Below are 17200 nucleotides of genomic sequence, written 5' to 3'. Positions count from 1 at the left end.
AATGGGGAGCATATATAAAACTAAGCTGTTGAACAACTTAGCCGAATGCCACTATTCCAATGGTAGCTATAAATCATATAAAATAAATGTATATACACACACATATCTACATATATATATATACAGCTATCTTTACATGAAATACTTACTCAATGTCACAGCAGGAAAAGTTACAGGAAGAGAACCATGACAATGACTAAATCAATCATCGATTCATTTACTCGCACACAGAGCCCTGTCCGTATGAAAGTCCTGTTTGATATAAAGCACGGATCCTATTCAGACCCTCCAGTGCCAGCCCACGTTCTACAGCAGGTTACCACCACTATGAAACCACATGACCTCAGCCTTAAGCCCACCCCTTGCCCCACTGTGTGTGTCCACTCCCACTAGCCAAGCACTTGGACAGCATGCTCACATGAGCCAGGGGAAGGCGATTCTTCTCCGGGAAGAATGAGTAGGAGCAGCGGGCACGCAGGCTGAGAGGGGCCAAGCACATGTTCTGAGACAAGCAAGGGCTCTTCCTTCTTTCTAGGTTCTCCCTAGAATCTCAGTGCTTCTGAGGACTGCAATCAGGACACGCATTCATTCCACCGGACTCTCCAAGGTGCTCACCAACTTAGTGATGAGCCTGAGAGCAGATGACTCTAGGGGCACCTGTTGACGAGGTGTGTGAGATGCTCCTGAAGACATCCACATCTCACCCTGCTGTGCCCAGGTTTCAGTCCCAGCTCAGCTTTGGACTGCAGCTTCCTGCTACTGCATGTCCTGGAGACAGCAAGGATGCCCCTGCCACCCACAGGAGGGTCTGCGTGGAGGCCTCAGCTCTGGCCTGTGGCCACTGCATGCACTGGGGAGTGAACCTGACCGTGAGAGATGGAGGGAGCAGCAGCCATGTGCAGATACCGACACAAGCAGGAACAGCTGCCTGCACTTCCACTTGCACCGCAGTGCCCGGGGGATGTGCTCAGAGGTGTCACGCACCACAGCCACAGCACACCTTGCAATGCATCCTTAATGCCTGAGGATTATTTAAGAGGACTGGGATGGGAAGGACATTCCAGGCCAGAGGATCTTTGTGTTGAAAGGAAACAGATGGAAAAGATCATGCTGTTTTCAAATAGAAAGCTATAGGTTGGTTTGGTTACAATTTGGATTGTTAGGATAAAGGAGGAAAAACACATGGTGAATGGTCTTACATGCCAGGCACGAATTTAGAGAAAAGGGAGCACGCACGCTGACTGCACAGGCCAGGGCTGTGTCAGGCCAGAGCCAGGAGCAAGGAGCTCCATCCGGGTCTCACACATGTGTGCTAGGAAATCAAGGAAATTCATTCAACATTGCAGCCTCCCAGGGCACAAGCTGGAACAGGGAGCCAAGTGCGACTGCAGCTTAGGTCCTTGCCATGTAATGTAGGCACCTCAAGAGACATCTTGACCACTAGGCCAAATGTCCACTCTCCGGAGAGCCACTAACCCCGCTGGATGGCTGTCTAGAGAGATGGTTGGACATCACTTGAAAACAGCAGATTGCAAGAGAGTGGAGAACAACTGCTTTGCCTTCTACAAAAAGGAAAAACATTCTCTAGTCCCTCTCTTTCCTTTCCCCTCCCATCCTTGCTCACTTCCATTTCTTATTCCTTCTCTCTTCATCAGGGATTTGATGACTGCCTGCTCTGTACCAGGAGCCCAAGACTTCTCGGCCAAGTCAGTGGGTCAACATGGGGAGCTCAAAGGGAAAGTGACCTCTGATACACCAGAACAAACGTGAACTCAGCATCAGGACAATCCTGGATGGAACGCCAGGCTTGAACGCTCACAGTCATCGTCAGACTGAAATAGGGGGACACGAGCAGGCTGCAAACTGAAAGCAGCCGTTAGTGAAAAATTCCCATGAACATTTTAAGTATCCCTCACATCCATAAAAGCTGGTGCTCACACCCTGCCTGTAACAGATTGTCTTATTTTATTCCCAGCAGAATCAGTCAAGGCTGATATCAACCAACTCAACACAGGCTCAGAGCAGTTAAGTCACTTAGAGTTAGGAAGGAGCTAAGTAGGGTTCCAGCTCTATTCAAAAGCTTTGTTTCCAGTGCAAAGCCACTTGTGTTACTGCATTGCATTTGGTGCTGACTGTTACCTGCAGTGCAGCAATGGCCTGTACACTGCACCTGAACACAGTACTAGCATTAGTCCCAATTACCCACATCCCACAAATGCATGCATCGTAAGCTATCCTTCTGTCACTTTGCTATTATGACATATCCTAGTTACCAAACACATTACATGTAAACAGCTGTGCAGCAATGACACTGAACTGCAACAGAACCTTGGCTCAGTAATTGTCACAGTGCAGCTAGCTGTCCAACAAAGCCCTGAGGCTCTTCCAGTATGCACAGAACAGTCCATCTATGCAGTGTCCAGCCCTATATTATTTTCTTTAAGGATTTTTTATTTGAAAGATAGAATAATAGAGAGGGAGATCCAAAGACAGACAGATTCACTCCCCAAATGGCCACAACAGCCAGGGCTGAGTTTGGCCATGGCCAACAGCTTCATTTCAGTCTCCCATAAAGAACAGGGGCCCCCAAACTTGGGTCATCTGGTGCTGTTTCTCGCAGACCATTAGCAGAAACCAGATGTGCTGTAGAGCAGCTGGGACGTGAGCCAGTGGCCACGTGGGATGGCAGTGCTGCAGGCAGGATCCGGGCCCCGGGTTCATGCGCAGACTGTTACCATCCAGCCGAGTGCTGAGCACACAGCACATGCAGAGCAACTGCCTGCAGTGACTCAGTGAGAAATGCTTTCTCAACTTTCTCTTGCCTTAATTTTTTTACCACATTCTAGTATAATTCAGCCACAAGACAGCATTATCCATCGCTGAGCACAGCGTCTCTCGTCTGTGGACTCACTACTTTTAAGCCATGCTAAGTGTTGCAGAAATGTTCTTTGTCCACGTGTTCTTGAAAAAGTCCTTTTCTTAAAAAAAAAAATAATAAAGGTACCTGAAACAGACCCTTCAGAGGCCTGGGAGTCATAGGTTAGTTCGGAAAAAAGAAATCTAATTTCTGCTGAGACGAGAGCAAGTTTCCAAAATAATTTTTTTCCTACAGTCTTTTTATAAAGCTGCATAAAGCAGAACACAGGGACAAGACAGAGAGCTTCACAAGGGCCTGCACAACCATAAAGCAAGATTTACAGCTTGTTACAAAATGGCACAAATTAGCAATCAGATGTTATGTGTGGAAAACACAGGAGAACATACGGCTGCTGCCTGTTAGGCTTATTGTGGAAGGAAACAGTGAAGTATTCAGCATCGCCCTTTTAAAGCTGGCATTCCACACTGAGATGGGCAGACCTGAGAAAGAAGGAGTGCAGCTGAACAGAGCAAAGAGGTGTCTTCCTTCTACTGATGACTTTGAAATGCACACAGAGACGTGAAAGACAGAGCTGCACTTCAGTGTTCCGGAATTCTGACGGAAGAGAAAGCCACCACCCAGAGGAGTCACACTCCAAAACCAAGAGGTAGACATGGCTCACGGATAACTCCTGAAACTCTTCGTGCGATGGCTCCAACATGAACAACGGGGCCACTCACCTCCGCCAGACACGACCCGCACACACAGTTCTGAGCACCGCGCTCACTCAACTCACACCCACTAGGAACACTTCAGAATCACTCGTTCTTTCCACACATGGTAAAAGGGATGCCACGTTTTGAAGTGAAACACAGCATTTCAACAAACCCTGCTGGTGCACAACCTCTACCCCTCAGTCCAGGGTTCATCTCTGGTGCCTTCCTAGGTCAGTTCGTGAAGTTGATGGCATTCCTACCACAGGACTTGTGCAAAAATCTATGCATAAGGCATGCAGTGCAGTCATTCACTTTCGTGAAAGGCTTTTCGCTATCCATCTTCATATTTCATGCCTTAATAACTCCGGTAATGTTCATAAACAGCTTTTGCTAAAGACACAGGATTCCTTGGATACTTTTCTACCGTGATTGCAAACAAATGTGCAGGTGTTAAATACATTATTCAAATTGTGAATTGCAAAGAATTTTCAGTAACAGCAAAAAAATAAATGGAAAGATTTTCTGGTCAGATGATCCTATTATCAAGTCCAAGTGAGCTGACCCTGTATTTTGGATATCAAAGTGTCCTCTCAAGATGAATGGGGTAAAGGCTTGGCACGCAGTGGTGCCACTGCGACACACTGGAGACTTGGTTCAGCAGAGTTTTGGAGGTGGGCCTGGTGGGCAGGCTTTGGGTCATGGGGGTGTGTCCCATGAGGGGAGTTGACTGGGAGGGTTGGTTCCACAGCCCCAGCTGGTCCTGTGGTGGCTCTCTCCTCCCTGGCTCCCCATGCCACACGCTCACGGCACTATGGCCATCACCAGACAGGTGCCCACCTCCCCTCAGACCTGAGCACGCCAAACACCCCCAAAGAAGCGTTTTTCCTCCAGACACAGCTCCTCTTAGTTATTTGTTACAGTAACGAAAAGTTGATTAACATTTGAGGAATCTGTTATCTGAGTGTCTTCATGGCAGCTTGGCAGCAACATGTCTTTTTGTTTTTGGTAGTATGGAATCCTTAAAACCCTTTCTCTACATTATTTGTCCAGACAGAAAAAACAGAGAACAAGAGATGGCTGACTTCTCCTAGGCCTGAATCAATGAAATAAGTAATGAAACTCTAAGAAATTAAACATATATGTCAGGAAAATATTTATTATTATGATTTATCTCATAGGACCTACTAACTCTAGATTAATTATAATCATTATAATTTATGTTTTAATAGAAAATTTTTAAGCATCAAATATTTTTAACATTTAAGGTTTTCTTCAACAATCCTGAGCAAGGCAGATTCAAGCTAAATGTACAAGTTTTATTTTTTCAGCCTTATGTTATTATCACTATCTGATCATCACTGCTCAAAAAGGTAAGAGCACCTGGACCTGGCACAGTAGCCTAGCAGCTAAAGTCCTTGCCTTGCACACACTAGGGCCCCATATGGGTACCAGTTCTAATCCCGGCAGTTCTGCTTCCCATCCAGCTCCCTGCTTGTGGCCCGGGAAAGCAGTCGAGGACGGCCCCAAGCCTTGGGACTCTGCACCTGCGTGGGAGACCTGGAAGAGGCTCCTGACTCCTAGCTTCAGATAGGCTGAGCTCCAGCCATTGCGGCTGCTTGAGGAGTTAATGGATGGAAGATCTTCCTCTCTGTCTCTCCTCCACTCTGTATATCACCTTTCCAATAAAAATAAAGAAATATTTAAAGAAAGCTGTTAAAGAAAAGGTGAAGCCAACTTGTACCTCACAGTTGCAAGCGTAGGTAATTTTGCCCATGGAAGAGGAAAGGTTTATAAATGCTCAACTCCATTGTTAGCTGGAAGCTGGGACAAACGCCTGTCAGATCTCACCTTCTGGAAACCGCAGTCCAACCTGCCCTTGAATATACCCGCTTCTGGACCATTCCTCCACATTCGTGTGTGGAAATGCTCTGCGGTCTCCCCCTGCTCAGGTTCTGCAGCAAGCCAACTCTGGGGCAGGGTGCCATGTGCAAGGCATTCCTGACAAGGGAAGGTAGGAGGAGAACTCAGGCAGGTCTGGTGACAGCCACATGGGGCCTGGAGCTCAACCTGCTCTGAGCATCCTAAGCCCAGCCACATCCCTACAGATGCACCTGCTGGGGACAGGTGCTTCAGGGGACAAGATGCTGCAGCTGGGGACAATGCCAAAGAAGCAGAGGGGGCTACAGTCCTACCTGCAGAGCATGGACCATGAGGCCCTTGTCTGTACCTTACTGCTCAGTCACTGGCCACCAGCTAGGACACCCTCTTCTCCTGGCTTGTTCTCACAGCTTTGTCTCAGCTCCTCCGCTGGGAGCATTCCCATTTTCCTCCTTTCCTCTTCTCTCCAGGTTGTATCCCTCAGTGCTGCACCTTACTTCTAGCCCTCTGCTTGCTTCAGTTCTTAGATTTCACAGCTGCCTCGGTGACCTCATGCACATACACACACACACACACACACACACACACACACACACACACACACACACACACACACACACACACACACACACACACACACACACACGTGTGGGGTGCTCATTCTACCTATACCTACCGGACAAGGTTCAGACAGCACATAGACAAGATCAACAGCTTCCCTCCCTCCCAGATTTCACCTCCCTCCTTTTACCTCCTCTATAAACCCCGCTGCATCTGCCTACAAGCCAGAAGTCCACTGAGTTGAGTGTCCTGTGCTGTCCTCCCTTTCTACTCTCCCTTGTCACTGAAAGGCTGGCCACAGCCTCTTCCAGGATGGCCACTGTTGTCGTCTGTGACACACACCATCGTCTCCTCAACACCAGTTGCTCCCTAATCACAAGGCAGCCATATCCACACTCACGTGCAACGAATCAGGCCCGGTGTGGTCACAAGCAGGCCAGTACCGGGGAGCTGCCATGTCAGGCTTGAATGAGACTTCTAATAGACCACTTTATTTTGGATCGCTCCATTCACACCTGGCACCTGCTGCCCATGTCTGTGGGTCTCTACCTCCCCCATTGCACTGAACAACTATGCAGGCCTACAGTCACCTGTGGATTTACTCCTTCACCTGCCACATCATATAAAAATGTTCTTTATGTTTCTCTTGAGCTATCCACTTCTACCTTGCTCAAAAGAGGCACCGTCATGTTCATCTTGGCGTCTCCCAAGGCCAAGTTCAAGACCTGGCACCTATCAGGCAATCAGCCCAAGGGTCACTGAAGACAGAACCTCACACCTAGGACTGAAGGAGACTGCTGAGGGCAGCAGCAGGTGGCATTCCCCTGCCTTCGCTCATTGATCACACTGCAGGAATGGACATCTCACCCAAGCACATTCAATGCAGGCAACTAGTAGACTATTAGAAATGGGAGATTGAGGCCACTGTGAGGATCTGGACTGAACTTTTGGATTTGCACACAACATGCTTGGCTCTGTCCCATTAGCTCTTGGGATAGGACAGGAAGGCAGAGCAACACAACCTACAGACTGATCTTACAACTAAGGCTGAGTGAGTGCATACCAGGTGACCCGCATGGAGCCCACCAGGCGGGTAAAATGAGCAACACACCTGCCTTCCAGAAGCTTACAGTGCAGTGACACACAACCACAGGAAAGGAGCTATAAAAGGACAACAGAAAGCAAGATTCCCAAGGTGGGTGACATTTGTTTTCTAAAACTGCTATCTTACCCAAAGCAACACCAGAAAACTAGTGAAGAAAATGCCATGCAGACATGGTGAAGGTGGCTATGGGCGGGGCTGTTCCACAGAGCCTGAAGAGCAGGAATGGGAGCCAGGGATCCCAGTGGTAGAGAAAAAGGGAAACAGGATTTGGGTGAAGCTAGGTGGCATTGGGGAGAGTAAAACGAGAGGAAATGAGGATGGCATTTGGCCCTGACCAAGGGCACCTTCAACACTCTTGTAACGAGCTATTAACACTTTCTAGAAGATGAGTAGGCTAGTAGCAGCGAAGGTCCAAGTCCTCTACCCATTTTCCTAAGGACTAAATTGGAAGACAGTTTGGGGAAATGTGCTTAGCACAGCAAGCAGCACAGCAAGTTGGAGCTGCGGAGCTGGTGTTCCCATGCAGAACCATGACCGCTCAAGCAAGCCTGCAGCTGGGCCACCTCTGTGCTGGGCCACACCGCTGTGCTGGGCCTCACCGTTGTGCTGGGCCACACCGCTGTGCTGGGCCTCACCGCTGTGCTGGGTCACACTGCTGTGCTGGGCCTCACCGCTGTGCTGGGCCTCACTGCTGTGCTGGGCTACACCGCTGTGCTGGGCCTCACCGCTGTGCTGGGCCTCACTGCTGTGCTGGGCCACACCGCTGTGCTGGGCTACACCGCTGTGCTGGGCCACACAGCTGTGCTGGGCCTCACTGCTGTGCTGGGCTACACCGCTGTGCTGGGCCTCACCGCTGTGCTGGGCCTCACCGCTGTGCTGGGCCTCACTGCTGTGCTGGGCTACCGGGTCTGTCCAGAGGTCAACAGGGAGGCACCGACAGAGCTTCTGGTTATTTATTCTGACACAGCAAGTGGATATCAATACTATTTTCCATGACCACACACCAGCGTTCCAAGGAGATCCTACCAACACATTGGTGTTAAGTGTGAAGTTAAAGATATTAACCCAGTACATTACTCAACAGCACCAACGCCCACTGATACTTTCTCTCATGGATTTAGTGGAAAAGTTACACAGGATTTATACATGAAACAACCACGCCACAGACTCTCATGATTTAGGTAGTGCCGGCCCATCTTATTGAGAAATAAATCTGTTATTAAGTCAGAAGTGCCTAATCAGCTCTTGGTCCAGGTGGCTATTCAGTCAGATTATTAGGAAACAGGCAGTTCAATCCCTGTCAATAGGAGGGCAGTGTTCAAATTACCCACTTATTAATTCTTAAGAGGTTAATAAATAACCCATTTTGCATAAAATAAATCACTGCAGATAACAGTTGTGCCTCTATACATGCAGAAGCAGACGCCGGAAGCCACCTGCTGACCACTTGGTGGGACCCTGGATACACGCATCTGTGCTCACATGAGCTGGAGTGGTCCAACTCGAGCTTACATCATCTTCCTCTGTCCTGCCCTGGGTCCTGTCTCCTCTAGAGGCATGCAACAACAGCCTATAAAGGTGACATCATTTCACACCTAGGCACACTGTGACTGGCACACGAGACCTCTGCTCTGGGCTTGTATTATCCACAAGGAACACGTGAGCCAGTTCCAATGGCAGCACGAGTCCATGATGAAGAAACAAATATTTGGCTTTGGGCATGCTTTAACCTACCTTAGTGCTTAAGAAATAACAAGAAGAAATAAAGGTGGGGAGAGCAGGAACTAATTTGTGGGAAGGAGGCAGCAGGAACACTGAAGCCAGTTGAGTCAACAGAATCCTGCACACATGTGCCCCCCAGCCCTGGGCATACCTGGCGAGGAACACGTTCACTTTCATGTGAGCTCCAAGCTGCCTCGTCTCCCCTTAAAAACAGGCATTGGACTGCCAAGCACCCCACAGGACTCCAGGCTGTGATGTGAGTGGATCACCCGTTTCTTTTGATATCTTATCTTTGCCATTAACTCAGTCCAACAGGAGGCAGATGTGGGATGAATCGCAGGGGGGTGCCTGCTGCAAGACCTTTCGGCTGCAGTTGCCACTTAGGGAATAAAAGACGGTTAAAAGGGAGCTAATGCCACAGCTTGCACCCTCCTCATTAAAGATCACATGTTGTCCTCAGATTCTAGAGCAGAGGGTAGAGTGCTCCAGGGCACGGTGCAGGCAGGGCAGGAGCAGAGTGCAGCTTATGTTTTCCCAAGATTTAGGAAGCACTTCAAAGCAAAACTCAAGAGAGAAGCATTTGGCAAGTCCCTAACAAAGACTGCACTTGCCTAGCTCACTCAGTCATCATTTCCCAATACAATCACCTGCTCAATTTCTCACAGATCATAAAACGCCAAAAGCAGGCATAACCAGGAGCAGTCCTAGCCCCCCCACCCCCGACATGCATGTTACACTTTTTGATCCATCTTGAGTCTCAGAAAAAGACTGAGGAGTCCAGCTCCCCGCTCCTCTGCCAGCCACAGACTGACAACTCAACTCCAGCAGCCAAACCAAAGCAGAGTGTTCCACCTAGAGACCATTCTGCAGAGTCCTCAGGCAGGGGAACCAGGCTACCAGCAGGATGCCAGCCTATCCTTGCAAGTTTGCAGGGAAATAAACGAAGCAAAAGGTACTGCCCCTGGTGTAATTAACAATGTTAATCTCCTTCTTCCTCTCTGTGGTGATAAAGGAGTCATTTTTATATTTAATTAATGCAGAGGATCATTTTGGAAACTGGCTAATGAGCCTCTGATCACATTACCATGAAAATGTGCATTAACATTGCGACTGAGGAGGCTGTTTCATGTGTAGCGAATCCACTTTGTAATTAGCCCAGCGCGAAATGCATCACACAGGCGGGGGAGGGGGCGTGAGGGGGGACCAGTAGTCGGTGGGCACTTGGTGACTGCTGGGCCACAAACTAGACCCCCGACCTCCCACGCTACCTTTCATTAGCAATACCATCTCCACACAAATCTGGCAGTGGAAGGCATCTGGGTCCAGCTGGAACAGGCAGAAATAAACTTTATATTCTGCCAGACAAGAAATTTGGATCCCAGCACACTCCTCCCGCCCCGCTCCCTCTCTGGGGAACCAGCCTAAATAATAGTGGCCAATTAACAGAATCCTAGCAACATTCAGAAGGCTGGAGACGCGGCTTTCTAGTTTTTATTCCAACAAGCCCTCAGAGGCATCTGAATTTACACACTTTTTTGTAGGTCATACACAGATATTGTAATAAGCTTTTAAAATCTATTTCTAGCAATAAATAGGTGAATATATTTTCTAAAAGAGCCCAGAAGAAGTGGCATGAACAAATCTCTTTATGTCCTCCTAAGACGGGCACGGTACATAATCTTTTTTTCTTCCCTAAGATAAAAATACCCAGTCTTCCTCTGAAACTGAGGCAAAAACTCCTCATTAATCAAATAATTTCCTCTGGCTAACAAGATTTGGCAAGAAACTTTTCCTGTCTATTCAAGCTGGCTGAGATCAGAGACCTATTAAACCCCAATATTTATGCAGACAATGACACAAGTGATTTTCAAATGTCAACATTATTCCAAAATGAAAGCAGGGTCTCAGAGCTGCTCCTCTTCAATGACTGATGTCTTGGCAGCAGCTACCCCAAATGCTAAAAAAAAAAAAAAAAAAAGCATCCCACAGGAAGTCACGGGAAGGGGGAGTGGCAAGGGAACTGCGGATGCCACCCCAGCCCGAAGCAGAAACCCCCAGCCACCAGTGCGCCTCCTCCCTGCCCTGAACTGAAGGCAGCCCAGGAGCAGACAGATGCCCCAACGCCTTTCGGACCGGCACAAAGCCTGGCTGTGCACCTGCCGCTCGCGGTCCCACACTCACCTGGGAAACTTCATACAGCAGTTTGTAGTGCTCCTCTCTCTTCTGCAGAGTGCACAAATTGCAGCCCATTCTAGGAAGCAGAGCGAGAGAGCAAACCTTCCAGTGTCCCCAGAACGGAGAGGCAAGCGAACCGCAAGGGAATCACCCTCCAGGCTCCACTACTGTTTTTCATCAGTCACTTCAGTCCAGAAACACAGACAGTCCACGGGTAGCTGGAAGCCGGAGCCGGGCGCTGTGTGCAGCATTCCTTGCTCGTCTTTCCTAAGTATCTCGCACTCACCGACACACAGAGTTTCCAGGCAGTTCATGGCAACACTCCCCCTGTCTCCGCATCAGCGCACATGACTACACAGATTCCAGCTCATGAATATTAATAGTGCCTCATTGATTATTTATGACAGAACATGTTAGCGGGGAGGGTGTCATAGCTGCTACTGATGACAGATGAATATTCACTAATTAAGAAGCAAATGTAGTGTGGTTAAACAAAATTCACTTGTGTCAATACCGTATCTGTTTATTAAGGATACAGGGGTTGAGCGCAGGGCACTTCCAAAAAGAACATACACTTAATTTCTCCATGGATATGAGCTTTTAATTTGAGAATCAGAAATTCAGAAACAGCGACAGACTTATTTCACATCTCTGTGTTCTACAACAATGAGGAGAAATCTTTGCAGCATTAGTAAATCCTAGGGAAAAGAGGATAAATGAGTGAAATTTATAACAAACACAAAAGCTAAGGGAGATGTGGGGAGTAGAACAGGAAGAAGGGGGAGGTTAAGCCGGGTTTAATGCTAATCCTGTAGAAATGACTGGGTGGCTCCAACCTCAAGACCAGGAATTGCTGAACAGGAACTAAGGCACACCATCTTTCCTTAAAGCAAGAGCAGCACAGACGACACTTGTACATGTAACAAATATTTTAATTAGAGGATAGCAGCATGTTTGTTGGATATAAATCTGCAACCCTGTAGTGCATGTAGAACTATATTTAAAACTTAGATAAATACAAAGCCTTTACCCAGAAATATTTCAAATGCATATAGTATTTATGCTAATTTTATTAAAGTCATATATAATATTTCATCAAGCTTACACCGGCATTATTTAAATTCAATGCCGTACACAATGACTCCACTTAGGATTCTATATTTAGAGTTGGCAATGTACAAAAGCGAACGCAGACACAAACACCTGGCTTAGATATTTGGACAGCCAAAGTAATGCACGTAATTTCAAACTCTTGCAAACAAATACTTGTATTGCGTGGCAAGCTGGTGGTCTTGCCCTACAGATAAGCTATACTCTGCCATCGTCCATACCTACAGTGTCAAGACGCACTTAAATAGCAGAATGATGGACTTGTGAATGTTGATATAGGGCTGTATTATTGTATTAATATAGGGAGGGGGCTTGAGGAGGGGTGAAGGAAAATCCTAGAGCCTATGGAATGCTATCATAAAATAATAAAATTTAAAAAATTAAAGATATACTACAGACATCTCGGGCACATAATGAAATGTCTTTTGTTTCCAGCCTGAGCCCCGCTACCAGCTCTGTGCACTAGCAAGTACATTCTTCCAGCACATCTTTAAACTGGACGGGATAGCAGGAAGGGTCCATAAAATACACACTTAAAAACGGAGGGCTCTGGCTGGGAATTACATTGGGTTTTGAAGGTTGTTTTTTTTTTTTTAATTGATCCACATTCAGGATTAGCTACTCTGGGGTAGGGGTGATCCAGTTTCCTAAAAGTGCTCTGTTGAACCTTTAGCATCTCTAACAGGAAATGATTCTAATGAGTACTAATTGTTAACAAATTGGCGATACCAGTAGCAACACCTCAACCTCAGCAAGTGTGGAGGACAGCCCTCTCCCACGGGATGCAATAATCTGATTTTCTGGGCCTAATTTCACCTAACAGCCTGGAAGAAAGCCAAGCTGGGAAGCCTCCATGAGTGTGGCTGGGGACACTGCATGTGAACCAAGTTCACCACGACTTGCAGCAAACTAACATCCACTTGTAGGAGACACTAACAGATGTGGCTTTGCTTTCCCGGAAGCTTGCTTTCAAAGAGGAGCGCGATGGGACCCTGCAGAAACCCCACGGAGGCCGCCACAGCAGCAAGCTCTGCAGCGCACACGCGGAGCATCTGTATGTCTGATGTGTTTTTAGTTTCACCTCCAAGTCCCTTGTTTGTTATGCGTTCCTGTGTTCATGCCCACACCTGCAGTGATGATTTCTGAGAAAGGTTCTGATTGTGGTGTTATGGAGGATGCTACTTCTCAGATGTTTAAGAGACAGAGAGGGGAGTGATACACAGGCAAGGATGGCTCACCCACCCCGCAGGAAACATCTGAGACCCAGGATCTGAATATCAAGTAGGGAGCAATCGCTGATATTGACTTCATTTATTTCTCTGATAGCCAAAATGGCAGAGAGTGGTGGGGTGGGCAGGAAGAGAAAGAGGTCTTACATGAACTGGTTCACTCCCCAGATGACCAGAGCAGCCAGATGTGACCAGGATCCAGGGAGGAGGCAGCAACTCCATGTGGGTCTCCCATGTGTGAGGAGAGACCCGAGCCCTGGGACCACCGCCTCTGCTTCCCAGGTGCACTGCCAAGCTGGACTGGAAGCAGAGGAGCTGTGTCTACAACCAGCACTCCAACATGGAATGTGGGTGCTGCAAGCAGTGTCTTAGGTCACTGCATTGCAACATCACCCTGCCCCTGCCCAGGAGCTTGGTTTTCATGGTATTCTGTAGCTGGTTTTTAAGTACATATATCAAGGGTTGATCAAAAGCAATCTTCACCACTACACATGGTAATCAAGCTCTCTTCAGTTGAACATAAGGAAAGGATCCTTAAATGTGCACGTGAAAAAAATCAATTGACAGAGGACTCACAGCTGATCTCTCAGAGGAAACTCTACAGGTCAGAAGAAAATGGAGCAACATATTCCAGATTCTAAAAGCAAAACAAACAAACCGACAAAACAAAAAAACCTGTTGGCCCAGAATAACATACCCAGCAAAACTTTCCTTTGTCTTTGAAAATGAAATATAATTCTTCCACAGTATGGAAAAACAAAAAGAATATGCCTCTTCCCAACCTGCCCTACAAAGGATTCTTAAAGATGTTCTCTTGACAAAGAGGAATAGCACCCACCAAAACCAAAGGCAAATGTGAAGAACACCCCAGTAAAATAATAGAAGACTAAATCAAACAATGAACAACCCATAGCTAAAATGACACGACCAAATTACCATCTATTCATATCAACCCTGAACATAAATGGCTTGAACTCAAACGTCAGAGATTAGTAGACTAATCATAAAACGTAAAAATATAACCCATCTATGTGTTGTCTACAGGACACATATCTCACCAAAGATCAACATTTTCAAAGAAGATTGCTGATTTTCTTTTCTTCAGCAAAACATTAGTCATTCATTATTATGTTATTTAACTTCATGGCATTGTAAATTTCTATTTTTCCTCCTGTTATTGATTTTGTTTTATTGCTTTTCATTTAAGGGGAAGTATATTAACTGTGCAATGGAGACTATCATATCCAGATGTGAGGATGCAATGCAGTATGCATCTCTACTTCCAGATCAAAGAGGGACTTCCAATGAAACTGCTAAAAAGATCTTGACAATAGGATGCTGGACTGTCTGCCATGGTCCACGCCCACAATGATGGACTTCAGACTGCAGCCCCTCCCTGGTCTCTGAGCCCTCCCTTCTTTTGTTTCCATATCAGAAGGTGAGAGCAGCTCTCTGAGTCATGCAGCAGAGTCAGACCTTGGCCCAGCTCTCCTGGAAACACTGCATCTCCTCCTACCAATGGGTAATCCCACTGGATTACAGGATGATCAGTCTCCTCTCAATTTCATAGCAGACCAAGTTTAGATTTTTCAATGACTAAGTGGCTCCATCTTCTATTGGGATACTGTATAAAATTCTGAACAAAATACAAGAAACACATTTGTCTCAAGAACATTTCAAAAATGCAAATGGGTGTAGGATGCAAACAGTCCAGGCGGCAGGAAACCCTGCGAATGGAAGAGTCAGTCCAAATATCCTTACTGAAAACTCCCTGACATATGGAAACCCAGGCTGAGTGTCTTTGTGCAGCTGCAGCTGCTTCCTTTGGCTGCCTTCACTTGGTGTGAGCTAATTCCACATCAGTTCTCTGGCATTCACAGGAGGATGCGTGCTGACCAACAGCCACAGTCAGACCGGCCTGGGAGTGGCTCCATGAGCAAACGAAAGCAAGAATCCAACTTTTCCTCCTAGATGGTATCACTGCCTGGATAAATTGCAGGAAGGAGGGCGTTTCTCTCCATAGGATTATCCCCATTAATACATGATTGACTGTGCCCATGCCAGCAATCTCTAATTAATTAATGGGCCAGCGTACTGTGAGTTAGCAACTGTTGACACGACACGACACACACGAGTAAGCGACTTCATGAGCATCCTGATAGAAACAGCCCCACTCCCAAAACAGCAGCCTCTCCCAGAGGGAGCAAACCATGGGGTGCAAAAGGACAGAAGAGTGGGCTGAACGGCATCATGGAGAGCAAGCAGCCGAGCCCAGATGGCAAGGGCACGGTGACCCTCCAGAGACACGTGTTCCAGCAGGGGAGAGGAGGAACCCTAAAAGTAAGGATTTCCTAAGCTGTGCACATGATCTGGTTGATACAACACTAATGAAGGGTAAGGACATACTTATCAAGGTGGCCACTCTTCACGGAGAGAAGGGTGCTGTGACTTGGAGGCACTACTGAAAGCCTCCAAGTGGTGACACAATTTTAACTCCTGACCTGATTGGTGTTTTACATGACAGTCACACTTCAACTTATAGTGCTTTTGACATTTTAACTGTATTTAACATTAATGTGTAAAAAAAAAAAAAACTGGTAAAGAGTCTATGCCTACAGTGGTGACCTCTGTGGGTATGCCTTTTTTTTTGTCCTTTAGGGGTAGTGCCCCCCAAGAGGGACCAAGTGGTGTGGGAGTTTGGTGTAGAGACTCACACACTGCTGGGGAAGCCAAAATCCATGTTTGAGAGCCTGATCAAGGCCCAGCTCCCGCACTTCCACCTGGTGCATCTTGGTAATGTCCACCTTGGGGAATAGCTGGGCGATGGGACAAGTCCTTGGGTCCTCGCCAGCCCCATGATGGACTAGGATTGGTTTCCAGGCTCCTGTCTTCAACGTGGCTCAACCCTGACTGTTACAGGCATCTGGCGAGTGAACAGTATTCAAGATCTTTCACTGCCCGTCTCTGCATTCTGCCTCTCCAGTTAAAAGAAAAAATAAAATAAAGAAGAGAAAAGGAAAAAAAAAGAAAGTAAAAGAAAGGAAAGAAGGGAACAAGAGAAGCCCAAGAGATTCTTCTAGGTACAATTTCTTCTAAATTGCACATGGGGGTCTTCAAAAAGTTCAAGGAGAGTCACAGCACAGAAAAACTCATAAGTGACTTTCTAAATTTGCATCCCATTTCTCCACAAGCTGTTGCAATTCTAGTAGACAACTTCTCTGCTGCTTCTGCAGACTCACATTCTTTTTCTTCACACACAGAGGTTGGCCAAGTGGGCCCACTGTGTCACCCTGTGCGCTTGCCTCTGTCGAACACATACCTTCCACTAGGCTAACCATCTGCCCCATCACCCTGTCCTCATCCTAATGCCTTTCTCATAGCGGATGGTCGGGCACTCTGAGCAGAACAGAACACAGCCAACTGATAGTCTGCATTTCCAACTGGAATGCAAGGCCAAGGTCCTGCAGCTCAGAATACCCCAATCCCTCAAGGTCAAGCCGAGTGGAACAGGTTGCACTCTGCTCTTTGCTTCCCAAGGGTGTTGCTGACTTCAGTAGCTGTCTCCCTGAGTTGTCCCTTTTAGTGGGCATGGAGCTCCTGAGATATGATCAGCTGTAACTGGGAAGCATGGAAGCTCTTGGGGGGCACTACCCCTAAGGGACAAAAAAAAAGGCATACCCACAGAGGTCACCTGTAAGAAGCAAAAAAAATGTTGTGCCTGAAAATGTGAACTTTACTGAACTCTGGAGGCTCTTCTCCATTGTGGAGTTACTAGTACTCAGAAGTCCCCAGCAGTTGGGAGCTTACTCATCCACACCGAGGTCGGTCCACCCTAGTGTGCCTGGGG

General features: G+C 47.2%; 1 protein-coding gene across 1 annotated transcript in view; it reads right to left on the bottom strand.

Annotated features, from left to right (window-relative positions):
- PDZRN4 (PDZ domain containing ring finger 4) overlaps positions 1 to 11089 on the bottom strand; it is a 93595-nt gene extending 82506 nt beyond the window's left edge. The window contains exon 1 of the mRNA XM_040978889.1: positions 11021 to 11089. Coding sequence (XP_040834823.1) covers positions 11021 to 11089 — 69 coding nt within the window. The remainder of the gene's footprint in view (positions 1 to 11020) is intronic.
- Positions 11090 to 17200: the final 6111 nt, after the last annotated feature.

Source organism: Ochotona curzoniae, unplaced genomic scaffold (genome assembly GCF_017591425.1).
Source record: "Ochotona curzoniae isolate NIBS_2020 unplaced genomic scaffold, NIBS_Ocur_1.0 contig_2927, whole genome shotgun sequence".
Lineage (NCBI taxonomy): Eukaryota > Metazoa > Chordata > Mammalia > Lagomorpha > Ochotonidae > Ochotona > Ochotona curzoniae.
This window is presented reverse-complemented; position numbering and strand designations above follow the sequence as displayed.